General features: G+C 41.5%; 1 protein-coding gene and 1 long non-coding RNA gene across 3 annotated transcripts in view; both read left to right on the top strand.

Moving 5' to 3' along the window:
- Positions 1-18,202, top strand: part of adamtsl5 (ADAMTS like 5) — a 64,535-nt gene that overhangs the window by 40,244 nt on the left and 6,089 nt on the right. For both annotated transcript variants that reach the window (XM_086294635.1, XM_086294644.1), the window contains 8 exons: positions 1,034-1,206; positions 1,399-1,459; positions 1,863-1,968; positions 3,189-3,316; positions 5,605-5,728; positions 8,401-8,487; positions 9,071-9,234; positions 16,212-16,410. In XM_086294635.1, the coding sequence (XP_086150761.1) occupies positions 1,034-1,206; positions 1,399-1,459; positions 1,863-1,968; positions 3,189-3,316; positions 5,605-5,728; positions 8,401-8,487; positions 9,071-9,234; positions 16,212-16,410 (1,042 nt within the window). The remainder of the gene's footprint in view (positions 1-1,033; positions 1,207-1,398; positions 1,460-1,862; positions 1,969-3,188; positions 3,317-5,604; positions 5,729-8,400; positions 8,488-9,070; positions 9,235-16,211; positions 16,411-18,202) is intronic.
- Positions 9,255-14,842, top strand: LOC147339487 (uncharacterized). Its single transcript, XR_015129796.1, has 2 exons — positions 9,255-13,758; positions 14,005-14,842. It is a non-coding gene; the product is annotated as an uncharacterized LOC147339487 (long non-coding RNA).

The raw sequence follows: 18,202 nt of genomic DNA, 5'->3' as shown, positions 1-18,202 counted from the left end.
CACAAAGCTCTAAACAGCCAATGCATAGATAAAGAATGCCTGTGCCTGTAGATTAGTGCCACAACTATAGTTAAACTTCTTTGCAGATACTGTGAACTAAAGAAAAATCTCTGGTTATAACCACAGAATAGGGCTGTGCGATATGACCAAAATCTCATATCCCTATATAAGATTTCTATCGTCCCGATAACGATATAAATCACAAAAATGTAACATTTTCTGTAAATTCTGTGAATCTCGGGCAGCTCGTATTGCGGGAAGTGTTTCCAGCTGGGCGTCGTGTACCTGGAGTAGAGTGTTTTAACCAATGCATGAAACGATACATTTTTAGACATAAGTTGTAACGGCCGCTGTTTTCTTTGTGAATATTTATTACACGGCGTGCTGCGGGGAAAAGCCTGTTCTAACGTTTGAGTCTAAGGACTATTTTTTAGCACCTGGCGTCTCCTTTTTACTTCTCATCCGTAAATAATCTGCTCTTTCACGTGATTCAGTTTATTTTGAAAAGTCTCAACAGGATCTTGAGCTTTATTGTGAAAGGTTTATGTGGAACATAAACAAGCGGACACGCGATGCTGTTACCATGGTTGTTGTTAACCACGACGCATAAAAACAGGCGCCTGTAGTGTGGTTATATTAAATATAAGAGAAAGAGAGAACTTTAATACACCACGAAACAAACAATAGCGTAAAATGAAACGATAGATGTTTTTATATCATCATCCGATATATATCGTTATATCGAACAGCCCTACCACAGAATATATACATAGGTTGCAACATGTGTTACTGCAACACTAGCATCTGTTACTGTGACTCTTGTGACCTAAATAACTGCAGAGAGATATGATAGAAACCTAATGCTTCCAATACAAATACTCCATCTACATTTGATAAAAGGTTTCAGCGTGTACACTCATTTGGTGTCTACCTGATCTTCTCCCAGTGTCCTGCTCTCATGCTCCCATGTTTGTGTTACCTGTTCTTAAAGTTGTCTTTGTAATTGTCTCTCTGTTTTATACTTTTTTTCCAGCCCTCTTGGATTTCGGCGTGGGGTCCTAACAGCAACGATTCGTCGGTGCGTCCAGCTCGCACACGGAGGCAGCTGCACTTCAGAAATGAGTGGGCAACATGGAGCGGCTGGTCTGTGTGCTCACGCACCTGTGGGGGCGGAGCATCTGTGAGGTCACGCACCTGCATCACAAGGTTAGCACGGGAGAAAATACGGACAGTTTTCAAAATTTTATGCGACGTTTCAGTCAGACTTTTTTTTTCAGAAAAACCTTCATAGATATTTTTGAAGGGATATGAAATTTATATTTTAACATTTTTAAGCCACAGTGTTTCCTACTGTTCTCTTACCTAATCCTATACATCTCTTTTATTTCTGTGTCCCAGGAATCCAGTGGGTGGACCATGTGCAGGAGATCCCAGACAGTACAAGATCTGCAACACCAAGGTCCTTTCAACAAAAAGGCTTTTGGTCTTTATTTAAAAAAAACACACACACATTTTATGCAAACACTGTAGAGCAATGGCTAATGTTTGCTCGTGAAGGAATGTCCAGGGTATAACGATCAGCGACTTTCAGGGTGTGATCTGGAATTTCACTGACAGTTTAACCTGCGTCTGCACCGCGGCGGCGGTCCTGCCACTGTTTGCGCTTCATGATAAAGCAATAATGTGTCTCTGTATGCAGAGTAATTGTTACAGTGTAGCAATCAAAACGGTTTCACTGAGAGAGTTCAAAATCAGGTAGACGGTTCCTTCGATGTGAAGCCTATATTGTATGGCATGGTCGTAACAAAGGTTCATCCTCAAGGACGTCAGGGTGTTGATGCTGTGTGTCTGTGTGTGTGCAGGACTGTCCCCCTGGCTCGGAGGATTTCCGAGAGATGCAGTGTGCTGCCTTTAATGACAGGCCGCTGGTGGCTGGCAACTCCTTCAGATGGACCACCTTTCATGGAGGTCAGTGAGATGATTCACCCTCTTCCTACTTAAGACTTCTTCAGTATATGTTGTTGTTTTTGTTGTGCAGTGAAGAGATCAGTTTTGGATGTAACTAGTCCCACGTGGCTTGTTATAGAGTCACCATATGAATGCTGAGACAGATGGCTCATTTATGCAATGTGTGGTTTTTATATATGTATGAAAATTTTCTAAGCCCACAGTTTACTCTCTGCAGGCATCATTTAATCACCAGATTGAAGGAAAAATGGTTTTCTTTCAAAAGATGCTTCCTTGAAAGCCAGCGAACGTTCCTATTCGATCTACAGGCCTCTGAGGAGAAGAGTGATATCTAACATGGATTGAAAGAGAGACTTTTTTCTATGTTGTCTTCAGAAGCACGTTTTAAAACTAGAAAACACAAAAAACCCTGCACACCAATAAAGCAATTCCTGGGCACTCGTGGCTTTTAGACCAGATATATTTGAAATACAGTTTTTCTACTACTTGTGGGCATCGTGATGGGACAGATGGCACCACACTAACACCATAAGCAGCCTGCTCGGTCCTAACACTGAATTTAAACCACGACTGTAAAATGAAATGGTTTACTGTAAGGGGACTCATCATTTGGGCGCAAAAGGAAGTCAGTTTCCCACAGTTTGACTGTGTCAATATGTTCCCTTCTTTGTTAATCATACATAACAAACCACAAATCTTCAATAAAACCCGTCAAACAAGTTAGTGCGTATCAAAAATCCACAGTGAGCTGAAAAGTCTATCCTAATGTGTCTTTTGGGCTTAATCTGTGTAGAATATAACAAACTACAGCAAAATGTCTGGAGATGAATTTAAAAAGTGTTCCCCAATAACATTCAGAGCCTCGATGAGCATATAAAACAGCGCTTTTTTCTGTTTTCCAGGGACTCAGATGTATAGCTCGTGGATGTGCAGAGACTGTGTTTTTTAAGGCCCATACAGACTGTAGCTAAACAATAAAAAAGCTCAGCAGCTGTACACAGCTGTAGTTTGTGTGTTTGTGGCAGCCGTGTAGCTCGCACATCCTGCTGTGGCCTACTGGAAGTTAAATCCCAGGACTTTGTTGCTGTTCGTTCAGTTTGCTCTCTTTCTCCATGTTCTGGTTGTTTTTGCTGTTCAGTCACCTCCCCCGCTGCCTCTTTGCTTCACCTATTTTCCCATAATATCATAATGAGCCACTGACTGAATATCTTCTCTGCCAGGCTCTAACCCCTGTGAACTCAGCTGCTTGGCCTTGGGTCACAACTTCTACTTCAACTTTGGCCGAGTGCTTGACGGCACAGCCTGCGACAAGGACTCAGGAGCAGTGTGTGTGAACGGACGCTGCCTGGTGAGTGGTACCCGGTCTGTGTGTGTGTCAGTGTTTCCTATGTTTACCGCATAGAAGATTTAAAGCAGACCTATTATGGATTTCCTTGTTTTCTGTCATAAGCAATGCCAGATGCTTATGTTGAACATGGCCGAGGATTCAGATACGAAGGTCAGTCTGTTTCAGGTATTTTTTCCTGCTCTTGGGTCAGTATGATGTCACGGAGAGGGGATATTCCTAATATGGGCACTTGATTTTCACACCTGTGACTGGACTGCAGATGTCACGTCCGGTCTATACCAGGAATGCAAAAATCAGGATATTTTCTCACCACACTATAGTCTAAAAGTTAAACTATTTACATGTTTTAAAGTCATTATACAGTAATTTGATTTTATATGTGGATGCTTTGTGCCAAATTGAGCGTTACGGTTAATTTTTGTTCCTTTTCTACTAAAAAACAAATAATTTCACTTTTCTATCAAATAAATATTATTTGAAGAGAGTTACGTGTCCATTCAGTCATCTGAGGTGCTCCGGCACTCAGTCACATGTCTATGGAAAAAATGAACAGGAGCTGTACTTCTGGAAACAGAAATCCTTAAAAACTCATCCAAGCTTTCAAATGACGGCGATGTCAAAAGAAAACTGGCCCGAGTCTCTTGTGCCTTCAGCTCCACTCTGTTGAGGCATAAGTGATGTTGACCAGTCTCACTGGAGCTCTCTGGAGAAGTGAACTCCATGCTGTGCGTTTGGACCACAGTTCTCTCATCAGTGTAGACTGCAGCCTTCAGTTAGCATTATGGCTCTGCTGAGCTCTCCACAATCCCACATCTAGCCTGTCCCCTTCTCACCTCTCCTACCCTCACACGGATGGGGACTGGGTAGGAAACAAACGTGTGTCTCATGGGTCCTGGAGCCCGTGTGCTGTTGGGACATGCATACATAACACTCAGCAGACACATCTGCTGCAAGGGAGGACGCTCACTGCTGAAGCTATTTTTACACAGCCCACAAAGGATTAATTTGTGTCTGTTTACATATGCTGCATGTGCATACGTGTGTATTTGTGTGTGAGCATGCTCACATGTTGTGTGTGGCACATATAAGAGGATTTATGGGCCACAGACTTGTGCTGGCCCAGGTCAGAGCTGCCCTGGGCCTGAAACAAGAAGCAGATGCAGCCTGCAGCTCGTGGAGTCCTGCAGGTAACAAACTGAGTTCAGGCAGGTGAACACATGAACACAGGACCGTATGTGTGCAGTGTAAGTGTAGATACTCCTTCACAGCTAAAACTGCGGTGTTTCTTTAATGTACACCACACAAAATTATCTAAACTCTTTTCAGTTTAAGAAATTATTTCATTCTGCAATTACTAGCTATGTTTTAGCTGCTCCCTAGCCACAGCAGGCAGCACCACATGTTTGATTTTACCCTGGATGCCCTCCTGATCCAACCCCAAAGTGGGTTTATTGTCTTTGGCTGGAATGGAGAGTCCATCGGGATTGGCTGGTTTGTTTTCGCCTGCCTCAAGTGGCCACTTGAGAAACTGCAGATTTTGATACTTGATTAGTTTTGACTTTAAGAAAAAGAATAGTTTTCTCTTCAGCTGTGGAGGTTACCAGTGGGAAAGCTGTCATCCTTTGGATGACATAAATGATTAAATTACTGATTCTGATTGTTCATTTCCTGTTGAACGACCAAACAGTGAACTGACCGTATCAGTTCTAGACTTTAGAAGAGCTGCTCAGCAACAACTTCAACCATTCAATTTCTCAATCTGCTTTCATGCCTAAATGTCACAGCATCCATGTCTTCTTCTGTGCAAACAGATCATGTGTTTTTAATTAAATAGGTTCTCCAGATTATTGATCTCTAGTGTGGGAACCTCTTTGATTGGGTTGTACAGCAGAAATGGAGACCACAGAAGAGCGCAGCCACTGTCGTCTTTCTAGCAACAGATTCTTCACACACCATAAAACATCCTGCTCGTCTTCGCTGCTCTTTACTCTGGCATTTACAGAGACGACTCCAACCCACTCTGCCCTGTTGAGGCCCTGGGGTACAGTTTTTCCACAAAGTAAATGTTTGTAAGAGCAAGCAAATGACAGAGAGAAGCAAATACGAGAAAGAAAGGAAGAGTGAAGAGAGCTGAGGCCCGGCAGTAGCTGGAGGTGACTACATGGCAAAGAAAAGGCCAAAAGAAAGGTTACTTCTCAGCAGAAAATGCACGCTGTTAGGAAAAACAGGAGCGACATTAAGTCAAAGCAAACTGTCCTTCTCAAAGCGTTTGTCTGTGTTTATCACAGAAACCTGGCTGTGACTTCATCTTAGGCTCAAAGCAGCAGGTGGATGCCTGCATGGTGTGTGGCGGACACAACGCCACCTGCCTACACCACAAGAGTGTGTACCAGAGCAACAGTCTGGAGGCAGGTAGGAAACACACACACACACACACACACACACACACACACACACACACACACACACAGAGTAATAAGGACTGAAATGCCAACACAGCGTGGGGATATTTCCAGTCCCCCCTTTGTGTTTTCCTACCCAAATGCTATTAGTCATTCAAGCTCAGGGAACTGTTCCCTGATGAAGTGAACATTAACCATGGCAACACGTTTACCAAATAAAAGCAGTTGGCTGCCTTCCAGGAGGAATCGAGCTAACAACAGCTACAAAATTACAGTTGATTCAGGAAAGAGGAGGAAGAACACAAAGTTCTTTGGGCCATTCTGGCTCGGTGCCACCACATCATGTTCTACCTTCATCAGCACTTGTACTCGAGAGGATAATGTGGGCTATGACTGCATGCTGGGAGGAGGTTTTCAGAAGCTTGTCTGCCTGTATGCTCTATCTGAAAAGAGAAATAACAGGTTAGAAAACACAAGTATTCACTACTTAAACCCGGCCAGCGAACAAACTGTTTCTAACTCAGTTTACTTTGAAATTTAATCACATCAAAATGTATTTCAATTATTAAACAGAGCAAAAACAAAGCAGCAGGCAGAGCTTGGACTTGGACACATGTTCTTCAAGTTCATCTCCAGCCTCTTGACTTCATCCTGCATCTGTGTGCTATGTTCCCCCGTATACTGCAGACAAACCCCACACACTGGGTTGCAGTATTATACTGCATTGTTTGCCCTGTTTAATTGAATTAAGAATTCAAATGTCAATGTAAGTCATCAGCTGGTGAGCAAACCATGGAATAGTCTGTGTATACAGAGGTCAAGACTTCATAGACTTCATAGTATTGGTATTTAACCAAAATTCTTTTTGCAAAAACACCAGTTGCCATCTAGTGGCCTTGCATGTTTAAGGCACTTTGGCTACATTTTGATGTGATTTTTGGCAGCTTTTGGAATTTGTTGGCTGCTTTATCTTCAGAATAGTTACTTTTTAACTCATGTGAGTTTGGAGGTTTGTTTAGGGGGCATTCCTATTCAGCTGGGAGCATTCATCTAATGAATGGAAACCTCAACATAATACAGAGCTTTCATGTTATTCTCAAACATTAATGGTCTGAGAATAATAGATGGAAATAAACAAATAATAAGCACCAGATTCTGGGGAATTAAACCTAATTACAAAGTGCCTAACACCTCAAGTGTGTCACTTTGGCTCTGTAACAGTGGTTCTCTCTCACAGCTCATTGTGTAGGGAGACCAGAGGTGATAGATGAAGTCCTGGCCCATAATGGCTCAGACTGAGAAAGAAGAACACGGCTGATAAAGGCTGCTTTGTTTGGGTGACTCAGCAGCCTCCAAGGGCTCTTTTTCCTTTCCTTCACCAGTGGAGGGAGGGCCAATGGGGCAGCACGAAACGGTTCTTTCCAAGCTCCAAATGCACATGGCCCCGAGCTCATCGCTGATCACATGCCTGCCACTTTGACATTTCAAAACACATCATAAAGCCCTGCAGATTCACCTCGAGAATAGTTTTTCTCCGAAACTGGTGAAAAGAAAAACCAGAGTGAGACACTCTTTATACGTCATGATAAATGAGCTTCATGCTGTTGATGCTTTGCGCTCGGGGACACACCTGAGACTTTTTCTATTTCTTGAAGTATCAGTCTGTAAGGAATGGTTGGGAGTTTAGAGTCCATATTTCTTTTTCTTTGTGCTTAATTAGGTTTAATATTACTGACATTACAGATCCCGTTTGTCTTATAATGACACGTTACAAACCATCGCCTGCAAGTGTACAGCAAGCTCTTTTAAAAGCTATAATCATGTGATTAATAATCCAGGTTTTCTGTGAGTCACTGATCACAGAGCACTTACTGACTGCTCAGTTACACAAAGGTAGACCCTGAGTATCAGGTGCACAGTACAGTCTGAATGCTTCTAAATATCTATTATGTTTGAAAAATGACAGAATGTATCAAACTAGGATAATAGTACAGTCAATTGTCTGGAGATGTGCAAGTTTATAGCCTTTCAAATAACATTCAGTAATGCATAGCAGGCTTTTGGTATCCACCATGTGACCATTTAGAGTTAAGGGTGGGGTTAGGATAGCATCCACAGCATTTTGTGGAATTTTCACATACATAAATGAGAAAAAAGTTCTAAATGACAGAAAAACATTAAGATGTTTAAAAAATGTTTAAACTTTGTGACTGCTTGTTTAGCATGGCACTAAAATGGTAAATGGACTGGTTCTAATAAAGTGGTAGTCTAGTAATCTGATGTTGGTGATTTAGTTTTTAATAAAAGAGTTTAAACAAGTAACTGAGGGGTTGATTTCTGTCAGGAGGCTGGTCTGGTCTTGTAAGATGACTTGAACGTGAAGATGCTTTAACATTACAGACACATCCTTTTTTTGGACCGTATATATAAGTAAACACTTCAACCTGCAGACTGAGCCATAACTCTCTCTGCAATCCCAGAGGCAGATGTGGGATTATTGTTTAACCAACAAGCTTCTTTTAGATGATTTCTAGGATTTTCTTGTTTCCTGGCTTCCTGGTACTTTGTATCCAAGCTTGCTGTTGGTGTTGTATTTGTGTAGTTGATTGGAAAAAAAAATGGCCTTTTCTGAATGTGGTGCAAGAAATCCAATTAAAACCAAGCTTTTACTCTCTCTGTCAGGCGGGCCTTTTGGATACAATGAAGTGGCCATGATCCCTGCTGGAGCAACTCACATCCGAGTCACTGATAACAGCAGGAATTATCTTGGTAAGAATCCGTCTACAGAGCCGCTTTTTCTCCCTGTCTCTCTTTTACACACACCAGGCCTGCTGTGCGTTTGACTTTCAGCTTAATTCCATGGCAGTCTCTTTGCATCACTGTTTCATAGCTGCAGTGTAAATCAGTTTTATAATTCAGGTCTACACATGCTGTGGCTTCCTCTCCCTGGAGACAGTGGGCTTGACGGTCCCATTTGGTTTCTGGACCCTCTGAACGTTTCCCAGGCAGCAAAATAACCAAGGGCATCTATTCTCATCACAGTTTATGAGACCAAAATAAAACACGCCCTGAAACAGAATGCGCTGTTGTCTTTAAAGAGACCCTCATAAAGGCTTTATTTGACCACTTGGTTAAGACAGGTGAAGGTACTTGTTTCCATCCATGTCATGGAAAATCTCTCCCCTCCAGGAGTCACTGCTGCCATATATAGTCAGGCGCCATATTTCTGCTTCTGGCATCCGGCCTTTGCCTCAACTTCACCCACTGATAAGGAAACATAACTGTTTCCTTTGATGTCGAAAGACATGCCAGTCTTTCCTTCATTCTCATGACCTGTCCTTCCCTTGCACAGCCCTGCAGAATGGACGCTCCCAGTTTTTGATTAATGGAAACTGGAAGATCAGCGTTCCAGGCGAGTACAGTGTAGCAGGGACTAAGCTGGTTTATCGGCGCTCAGCAGACACCTGGGAAAGCTTTGAGGTGCCAGGACCCACCCAGGAAGACCTTCATCTAATGGTAAGAATATCTGAAGATGCTGGAACAGAACAAATATATATAATTCATTGTGGTAATGTACAGAACCAAAATGAGAAAAAAGTTGTCTCTGTCCAAATATTTATATATATTTTATAAATCAATTACATGTCTGTTTTGACACTGAAGACTTTAAAGCAGTGGCGTGTCTAGAAAACTTTTGTTGGGGGGCCAGGTAGGGGCACAGATTTGGAGAAGGGTGGCAGATGTAATTGGCAGATAATGTTAAAAAAGAATTCTGCCAACCGTTCACCATAATTCAATAACCCTATAAACCTAATAACCGAATGCGCTTTTAACTCTTATTAGAATGAGATTTTAACCACTACAGAGCAAAGTCTTTAGATACTGTGTTGATAAAGTAAAAGAGATACAATCAGTGCTTTGTCAGTGTTTATTCAGCATTCAAGGACAGCAATATTTGCATAGTATTTTTACTGACATATAGTGCACATATGTTTTGAGCAAAAGCATTTTTGTAATATTAAAATATGAACATTTTTAACATTCAATTGGCAAATTAGCCAATGCAAAACTTTATCTGCCTATTAAAAAAAGAAGATAATCTTCTCACAAACTGGTGTTTGATTTTGAAACAGGAAAAAAGTGGGGAAACAACTGAAAAGACTAACATTTGAATGAAACCTGAAAGCAAGTAAATACTTTCTATGCCTTCTTTTGATAATGTTTTCAGTATAAATTGTGCAAAAATAAACTTCTTGAACTTTTAATATGAGTCTGTTACGTGTTAGGAAGACAAGAAGTACAAAAACATTTGTAAACAGCAGCACTTGGAGTTGCAAAATATTTATGTTTTGAAAGTGAACATTTACTCAAGTACCTTGACAATATAAACATCCCTTCCTTGCATTTTCCTTCTCACACATACCTTCATTTGTAGAACTCACAGGTGACAGTGATGACTGCTGCTCAGTCCACCTTTCCCTGACATTGCTCTCTGCTTCTGGGTGTATTTTAGCCTTCTTAAGAAAGAAATTCTCAATATTTTGAGATCTTTTCATTCTTTCTCTTCTTTTATCTCTACTGGTTGGCCCTGAAGTAATAAAGCAAAAACTTATGTCACAAACAACAACTTTCCTGATGTATGACCTTGACTAGAAGTCAGGGATGTCAAATTCTGGCCCTCATGGACCCCTATCATGCACGTTTTAGATGTTACCTATACCAACAGAGCCAATTCAAATCAAATAATCCCCAAACACCTAGTTGTGCAGAAGTCTGTAAATGATTCTTTAAATCAGCTGTGTTGAAGTATGGAAACATCTGAAACCGGGAGACCAGGAGCCTTGAGATCCAGAACTGCACATCCCTGCAGTGAACATGGCACAGGGGTGATTTACACTCTATTCATAACATGGAGCTGGCAGATAGGATAAGTAATGAGAGAAATTAGATAGACCGCACAGTGTAGTGTAAGTGCTGCGTTATGGTAAACTTTGGTAATATTGATGTATAAAGAACAACACTGGCTGATGACGAAGTACAGTCAGCTGGCATGGTGACACTGCCAGTATTAACCTGCAACCAAATCTGCAGCTCCACACAGCAATGTTACGACTTGGATTATATCTTATAACTCATAACTCTTATGCTAGCTCCCCCCAGCAGCATACTGTCTGAAATATGCGATGGCTGCAATAATTCTTTAACTGTTATTTTTTCCTTGGTATTCTAATTTCACCGAAGTTTACTAAACTCAACAAACTTAATATTACTTACCGGGACATTTATTCTCTCATTTTCTTTTCACCTCATTTTCTCATTTTCTGTGGTGGCGTCTTTCGTGCTTGGCTCTCCTTCCTTTGCTAACGTGATGCTCATTAGTGATGTTCGATTCAATACTCGAGAATCACTTTACTGACTCGTGAATCATGATTCACAAGCCCAACTGACTCACTGACTCATCCCTGTTGCTGTTAGCAAACTAATTTCATTAGTAGAAATATATCTAGCTTATAATTAAAATTGTGGGGAAAAAAACAACAGCCAGTTTCTTAAAAAAATTTCTGCTCTGAACTGGAAGAAAAAACCCTGAGTAGAAGCTCACATCAAGACAATAGCTCCTCTGTTCACAGTAGCAGCGCTCTGCTAACATGCTAACAGCACATTTGAGTTACTCACCCCCTCCCTTCACGTGCTGAATCGTAGCGTAAGCCAGTGGTTCCCAAACTTGTTTTGCTGGGCCCCCCTTTGTTTTACATGAAAAATGTTCGCGCCCCCCCTGGCGCGCACACGCACAAACACATCTTCCAACCACACACGCCCATATTTTGCACCATTGCGGTTTATTTCACACCTCAAACATTTAGTAAACAATTAAGCAAATACAAGTAATCTGCAATAAATTACAGGTAGTAATAAAATAAACTACTGACTCTTTTACGCTACGTCCACACCTACACGGGTATTTTTGAAAACGCAGCTGTTTCGTCCACACGTAAACGGCGTTTCGAATCACCGAAAACTGAGATTTTTTTAAAACTCCTTTTTTGCGTTTACGTGTGGACGAGGAATACAGAGTTCGACACGCAACGTCAAAGGTATGTGCCTTTTTTTCACGTCAGCTGTGCGCCACGTTATTGTTTACATGAGAGGAATTGCAGAGTGGCAGATAGTCAGATTAACAGTATTTTGTCTCTATCTGCAGTTTTTACAGGCTTACATACACACACGCAGTTACTGTCCCTCTATTTACAAAGGCAGAGGCGTCACGGTGTAATTATTTTACATGTAGTTGTTATTTTCCTGTGTAATAATATTCAAAATTGCTATCAATACATTTTTCCAAAAATGTCTCTGTGCAAAATGGGTTCAAAAACATAAACAGCTGTGGGATGCTGTTTGTCCGGGATTTGAACCGAGGGAACGAATCGTGGCAGGATCAGCCTGATATTATTTGTATCCCACTGTAACTTTACTGTATAAAGAGCTAACATCTCCAACATGTCAGGAGTAGTTAGTCATTACAACAAGTGTTTGTGAACTAAAAATCAAGAATGTGGGATACTGTTTGTCCGTGATTTGAACAGCCCAGCGCTGCTCTCGACACAGGGAAACCAATCCTGCAGGGAGACCTACCTCGGCACTTGTGCAGGTGAAACCATGCTTCACCATATTTTCTAGTCTTTGGCTTAGAATAGAGTTGGTTTGGAAACATATTCAGCTATGCTTCATCTCCTGCTTTGCGTTCCTGTGGGCGCCCCGTGCTAGCAGTGTCCAAGCGTTGTTGTTTTTTTTCCCTTTTCATACCGTACCCCCCCCCCCCGCAATGGGTTTTTTTGTGCAACACATGCACAATGCAACATTTGCAAGGCAGTTTTGTCTTTTCGAGGGGGAAGCACGTCCAATATGAGAAGACATCTCAGTAGCAAGCACCCCACAACAACAACAGCACAGTCAAAACCCAGCTACTACCATTGGACAACCTAGCAGCCAGCAGCAGGAGCAACAATCTTCAACAGCAGCATTATCAACAGCGGTCACATCACCTGTTTATTCCAGCAGCACATCAACAAGTACTCAGCAAGAGAATACAAGCACACACACAGCAGGGCAAGGACAACAATCAGCAAAAAGAAGACAGAGGCAGTCTTACATGGGAGCATTTGTGTCAAGGCCCATGATGCCACTTCAGCAGAGCAAGGTTGACCAGGTTAAAATGATTGCCCAAGATTTTCAGCCCTTTTCAATCGTTGATGACAGAGGATTTAGGGAATTCACCAAGGCACTTGATCCTTCATATGTTCTTCCCAGTAGAAGTACAGTATCCAGACAGCTGATGCCCGATTTGTTTCAGAAGATAAGAGCTGATGTTCAGGAAAAAATCAAGACAGCACCTGCTGTGTGCTTAACAACTGACTGCTGGACCTCCAGCACATCAACAAGTTACATGTCTGTTACATGCCACTATGTGACCAAGTTTAAGCTGCAGTCAAACTTGTTGGACTGTTTTGAATTAACAGACAACCATACATCTGAAAACCTGGCTAGAGAGCTGGAAAGGATTGCAACTGAATGGGCCATTATGGAAAAGATAGTTGCATGTGTAAGTGATTGTGCAGCCAATGTCAAGAAGGCTGTGGGTGACATTCTGCACTGGAACCATCTAAATTGTTTTGCACACATTTTGAATTTAATAGTCAGAAAGGGAATCCAGCAGTCTCAAATTCAAGAAATTATCAGAAAGGTAAAAGCAATAATTGAATATACACGCCGCAGCAGAGTGGCTTCTGCTAAACTGAGAGAGACACAGCAGCAGATGGGACAGCCCCAACTACGACTGAAGAAAGATGTTCCAACCAGGTGGAATTCCACTTATTACATGCTGAAGCGGATTGCAGAAGTGAAGGATCCCCTCATTTCCACCCTGGCCTTGGTGAATCCACAGCTGCAAACCCTGTCACTTGAAGAGTGGGAGATGGTCAAGGAAACCTGTGAGGTCCTGCAGCCTTTTGAGGAAGTGACTGTGGAACTGAGTGCCGAAAGGTATGTTAAAATAGTTTCATAATACATGTATATATTTCATGTTGTGTCATTACATTTGCCTAAACACATTTTTCAATTCTTTCCCAGATAATAGCATTTAAGATGTTTCTTACAACAGCTTACAATTAAATGTAAACTGTGAAATGGTTTTCTATGACAATGTATGCTTAATGCACTGCACTGCAGGGGCTGTAACTGCATTAAAACGCATGGAACTATAGTCTTTCCTTTATTTCTCCTCAACAGGTTTGTTACTGGATCAAAAGCCATTTTAATGGCAAGAGGGCTGCAGAGGGTTACTGCACACAGACAGAGAAGTCCTTCCATCTATCAGCCAATCCGCAACATGGTAGATATCCTCATGGCAGAAACTGTCAAATGGCTGGGGGGGATCGAACAAGTGAGCCTGCTTACAGATGCTACACTTTTGGATCCCAGGTTCAAGAAGCATGCATTTTTGCATGATAGACATGCAGAAGATGCTGTAACAAGAGTTGTGGAAGCTGCATCGAGGTCCTTAAGACCACTGCCACTGGCAACACCCAGCACAGAGGAAGGAGAGGGTGTCCCACAGGCCAATCCTTCCACTGAGACAGTGCCTGTGATTTGGGCCGATTTTGAAAAGCGGTTTGCATCACTGAGGCCAGGAGTCCAAAACCCCTTCACAGAGGCAATGCTGGAGATTAAAGGATTCCTGTCAGAGCCACTCCTACCCTGAACATCTGACCCCCTGGAGTGGTGGAAGTCCCGTGCCACTGTCTTCAAAAAAACCTGCGATATTATGAAGACGAGACTCTGCATAGTGGCAACTTCCGTTCCATCAGAGCAGATCTTTTCAAAGGCAGGACAAATAATTACAGACAAGAGGAACCGTCTCAGCCCTGGAAAAGTTCGGGAGCTTATTTTCCTCAATGCCAATCTGTAAGGGACAATTAATTTTGAAGTGGACTAGTACTTTTGAACGCTTTAATCTGTGAATTTTTTTTATTTTTATTTCGATTTTTGATGATTCACATTTCATTTCTATCTGTCAGAAATTTCATTGATATTCTATTGAAATAAAAATAAATGTTCCCTTTACAAATCTTTATTTTTTGCTCTTTTTTGCTCTATAAAAAAGTTGTTTTTCTTTTTCAATCACTCATCTTAGCAATTGGGTTTACATGAAAAGACAAACAAATTAAGTTTGAGTGAAAATGTACATTTTTTGCACTCTCCTAGCAACTGACTCAGTGACTCAAATGACTCAAAACACCCGATTTATTTTGGTGAGTGACTCATTCAAACTCGATTCACTTATTGTTTTAGCTTCGGGTGGCACCTGGGGTGGCCAGTCTGGTTGGGCTGGACACGCCACAGCTTTAAAGGTAAAGGTACCAGTACCATAATGGCTGATGTAGCTCAGAGCCAACTGGTCATCTGTCCCAGTTTGTAACTGTTGAGGATTAAACCACATAAAGCATCTGGGCAGCAGTTTGACCAGACTGTTTCAGTTTTTGTTAAATGCATGCGCATTCCCAAATATATGGAAGACTTCTATAATTAAAGCACTTCCCAAAAGCCCTTGGTGACTTTCATCTAGGTGCTTTAACTTTTGACTTGTCCTGGCTAAATATGTGGCACAAGTGGTTAGTGAACATCTTACCTCAGCTGTAGTGGATCAGTCGGATCCTTGCAGTTTGTATATAAACCACAAAGGGGCACAGAAGATGCAACATGATTTTATTTAATACAGCTGCATGTCACTTACAGTAAAAAGATGCTATTTGTCAATCTGACTTTAATACAACAACAACAACAAGACGGATTCGATGGATTAGAATTTGAACATATTTCCAGGTGAGGACTGAGGAAGGAGATTGGAATTCTAACTGATAATCCATTATTAGTTGATGTTTAAGGTTCACAAAATGTGAATTACACAGTCTCCAAAGGTTGATTCTGTTCATCTGGACGTAGCGTTTTCAGCTGGTTTCAGTCATTATGCAAATGTACTGTTTATAAGATTGGAAACCTGCAGTCAGCTGAGACTGAAGAAGTCACTTGGATGAGTGACGAAACGTTTCTCCCACTGAAAACGTCCAGATGAACAGAATCAACCTTTGGAGATTTACTTACCTGGATGATTGAGCATCAAGACGGTGAATTACACAGGCCTGATGACAGGTCCTTCAATTTCTGGTCAGTCTGTGGGAGTAGCTTCAAGTATTTGGGCACATGTACTGATAACAAGATGACTAACAACAAAATAGAAATGAGAACGAGGAAGCTAGTCAAAGACTTTTTCTTGGAGTTAGCCCAAACATTTTGGAAAGAGTATATGTCAGCTCGGTGAAAGAATCCGGTTACTGCAGATAGAAATAGAAATCTTCCTTTGGCTCTAATGGTCCTGACTGATAGCTTGCTATTTTTCTTTTTCTCCATGCCACTCTGAACTGTTCACTTGTGTGCAGGTTCTGGCAACAGACAGAAACCCGGGGATTGAGTACGAGTATTGGCTCCCACCAGACCAGTATGCTCTCTTCCACGGGAGGAGGAGCCCACTGCGACAGGCTCACCATACTGCCAGCTACCTACCCTGGAGTCAGCCCACTGCTTCAGCCACAACCACCACTACCAGGGTTCCACAAAACACCCCCCGACCTCACTGGTGTAAGGCCCATATACTCTCTTTAATTCTCGTGAAACAGATTCATACATTAAACCATTAGTTTAGTAAGTCAGTAAACTGTAAGTCAGTCAACCTCTCAAACAACCTCATGTTACTTAAAGCTCAGTTCAGGTTGAGAAGAAATTTTAGGCTGCCTTTAAAAACACACAAGTACCACATTAAAGAAATTTCTGCCAGTCATTCCTGTAAGGGGAGAAACTCATGAAAGAGTGTGCCGTCAGCAACATTCAGACCATCTGCCCTATACTGAGCAGATACTTACATGAATACAGTGTTTTTATTGTTTCTTTAATGATAACAGCTAAAATGGACTTTGTGCTATCTTTCCAACGTCATAAATGCTGCCTTCTGTGGTGTTGTGCTGTGGATCTGTTACCAGAACCAGACAGATTCATTGTGTCATTCCACAAATACCTACAACACCATTGGTCTTTGGTTGTCACTTTTCAGTAACTGAATGCTAGCTATGATGCAAAGCAGTGTTTTCTCATCACCAAGTATTGTACATACATGTACAGCACTCACTTACAAGTGTTCTCTGTTCACTTTATATTACTGGGCAACGAGCAGTCATCAGGGAAATCCAGGTTACAAAAAGAAAAAGAAAACTAAGGCTTTGGTCCTGTGCAGTCTCTGCAGTCTGCAGTAATAGCACTAAACATTTACAGTAGTTTATACTCAGTTTACATGGATCACCATCAGACTCTTTGTGATCTGTGTGACGGATAGATTTATTCCAGAAACCGAGGCTGTTTCAGCCACATGCAGAAACAAAAATAACCCCATGCTTTGAAAGTAAAAATGCAGCCGAATTATTCAGTGGTTAGTAAAGCTCATCTACAAAAAAAATGTCAGTTCAATTGCATTTATATAGCGCCAAATCACAACAACAGTCGCCTCAAGACACTTTACACTGTAAGGTCGACCCTACAGTAATAGATACAGAGGAAAAACCCAACAATCATATGACCCCCTATGAGCAAGCACTTTGGTGACAGTGGGAAGGAAAAACTCCCTTTTAACAAGAAGTAACCTCCGGCAGAACCAGGCTCAGGGAGGGGCGGGGCCATCTGCTGTGATTGGTTGGGGTGAGAGAAGGAAGACAGGATAAAGACATGCTGTGGAGGAGAGAGAGATTAATAACAAGTGTGCCATTAACAGCCATTTAAGAGCTGTATCTGTACAGATGCAAGTGCTCACTTTAAACCGCAGATACAGAATGTGTGTAAAAATACAGAAAAGAAATGATAATTTCTTCTAATCACCAGCAGGGGATGAAAAACAAGTTTGATTCTGCACAAATCTGAGGCTGAAAATGCCTGTTTTGCTACATTCCTCTGTTTTTTCAGGAATTATGATGTGTTTATGCTCTCAGGTGCTCGTTTGAAGTCAGACTATAACATGTTATTCATGTTCTATGTCCTTCTGAGACACAGCCTATTCATTCATGCCCTCTGCAGTAGACACGCAAGTCACAAAAAAACACAACTGAAACAATAGATGCTCCTCACTGACTTTATAAATTGATAAAGCAACGCTAATGATGCTAAATTAACAAACAAACTTGTGGTAATGCTGAAAATAGCAGATTGCTGACCACTCTGCAAAGTACTTGAAAATGCAGAAAGTACACATTTCTGAGTAACCTAATGAATATGTAATAAATTACTTTGGACATATTTATGCATCTTTAATCAGCAGCATGGGATGAAACTAACTCAGAAATATTGGCTGAGTGACTCCTTTCAGAGATAAATATAAAGCCAAGATTAG

Source organism: Aulonocara sp. 'chitande type north' Nkhata Bay, linkage group LG1 (assembly GCF_057382095.1).
Source record: "Aulonocara sp. 'chitande type north' Nkhata Bay isolate Kocher_YH1m ecotype deep benthic linkage group LG1, A_spYH_male_GT1.1, whole genome shotgun sequence".
Lineage (NCBI taxonomy): Eukaryota > Metazoa > Chordata > Actinopteri > Cichliformes > Cichlidae > Aulonocara > Aulonocara sp. 'chitande type north' Nkhata Bay.
Note: the sequence above shows the minus strand (reverse complement) of the source record. Positions and strands in the feature narration are given on the sequence as shown.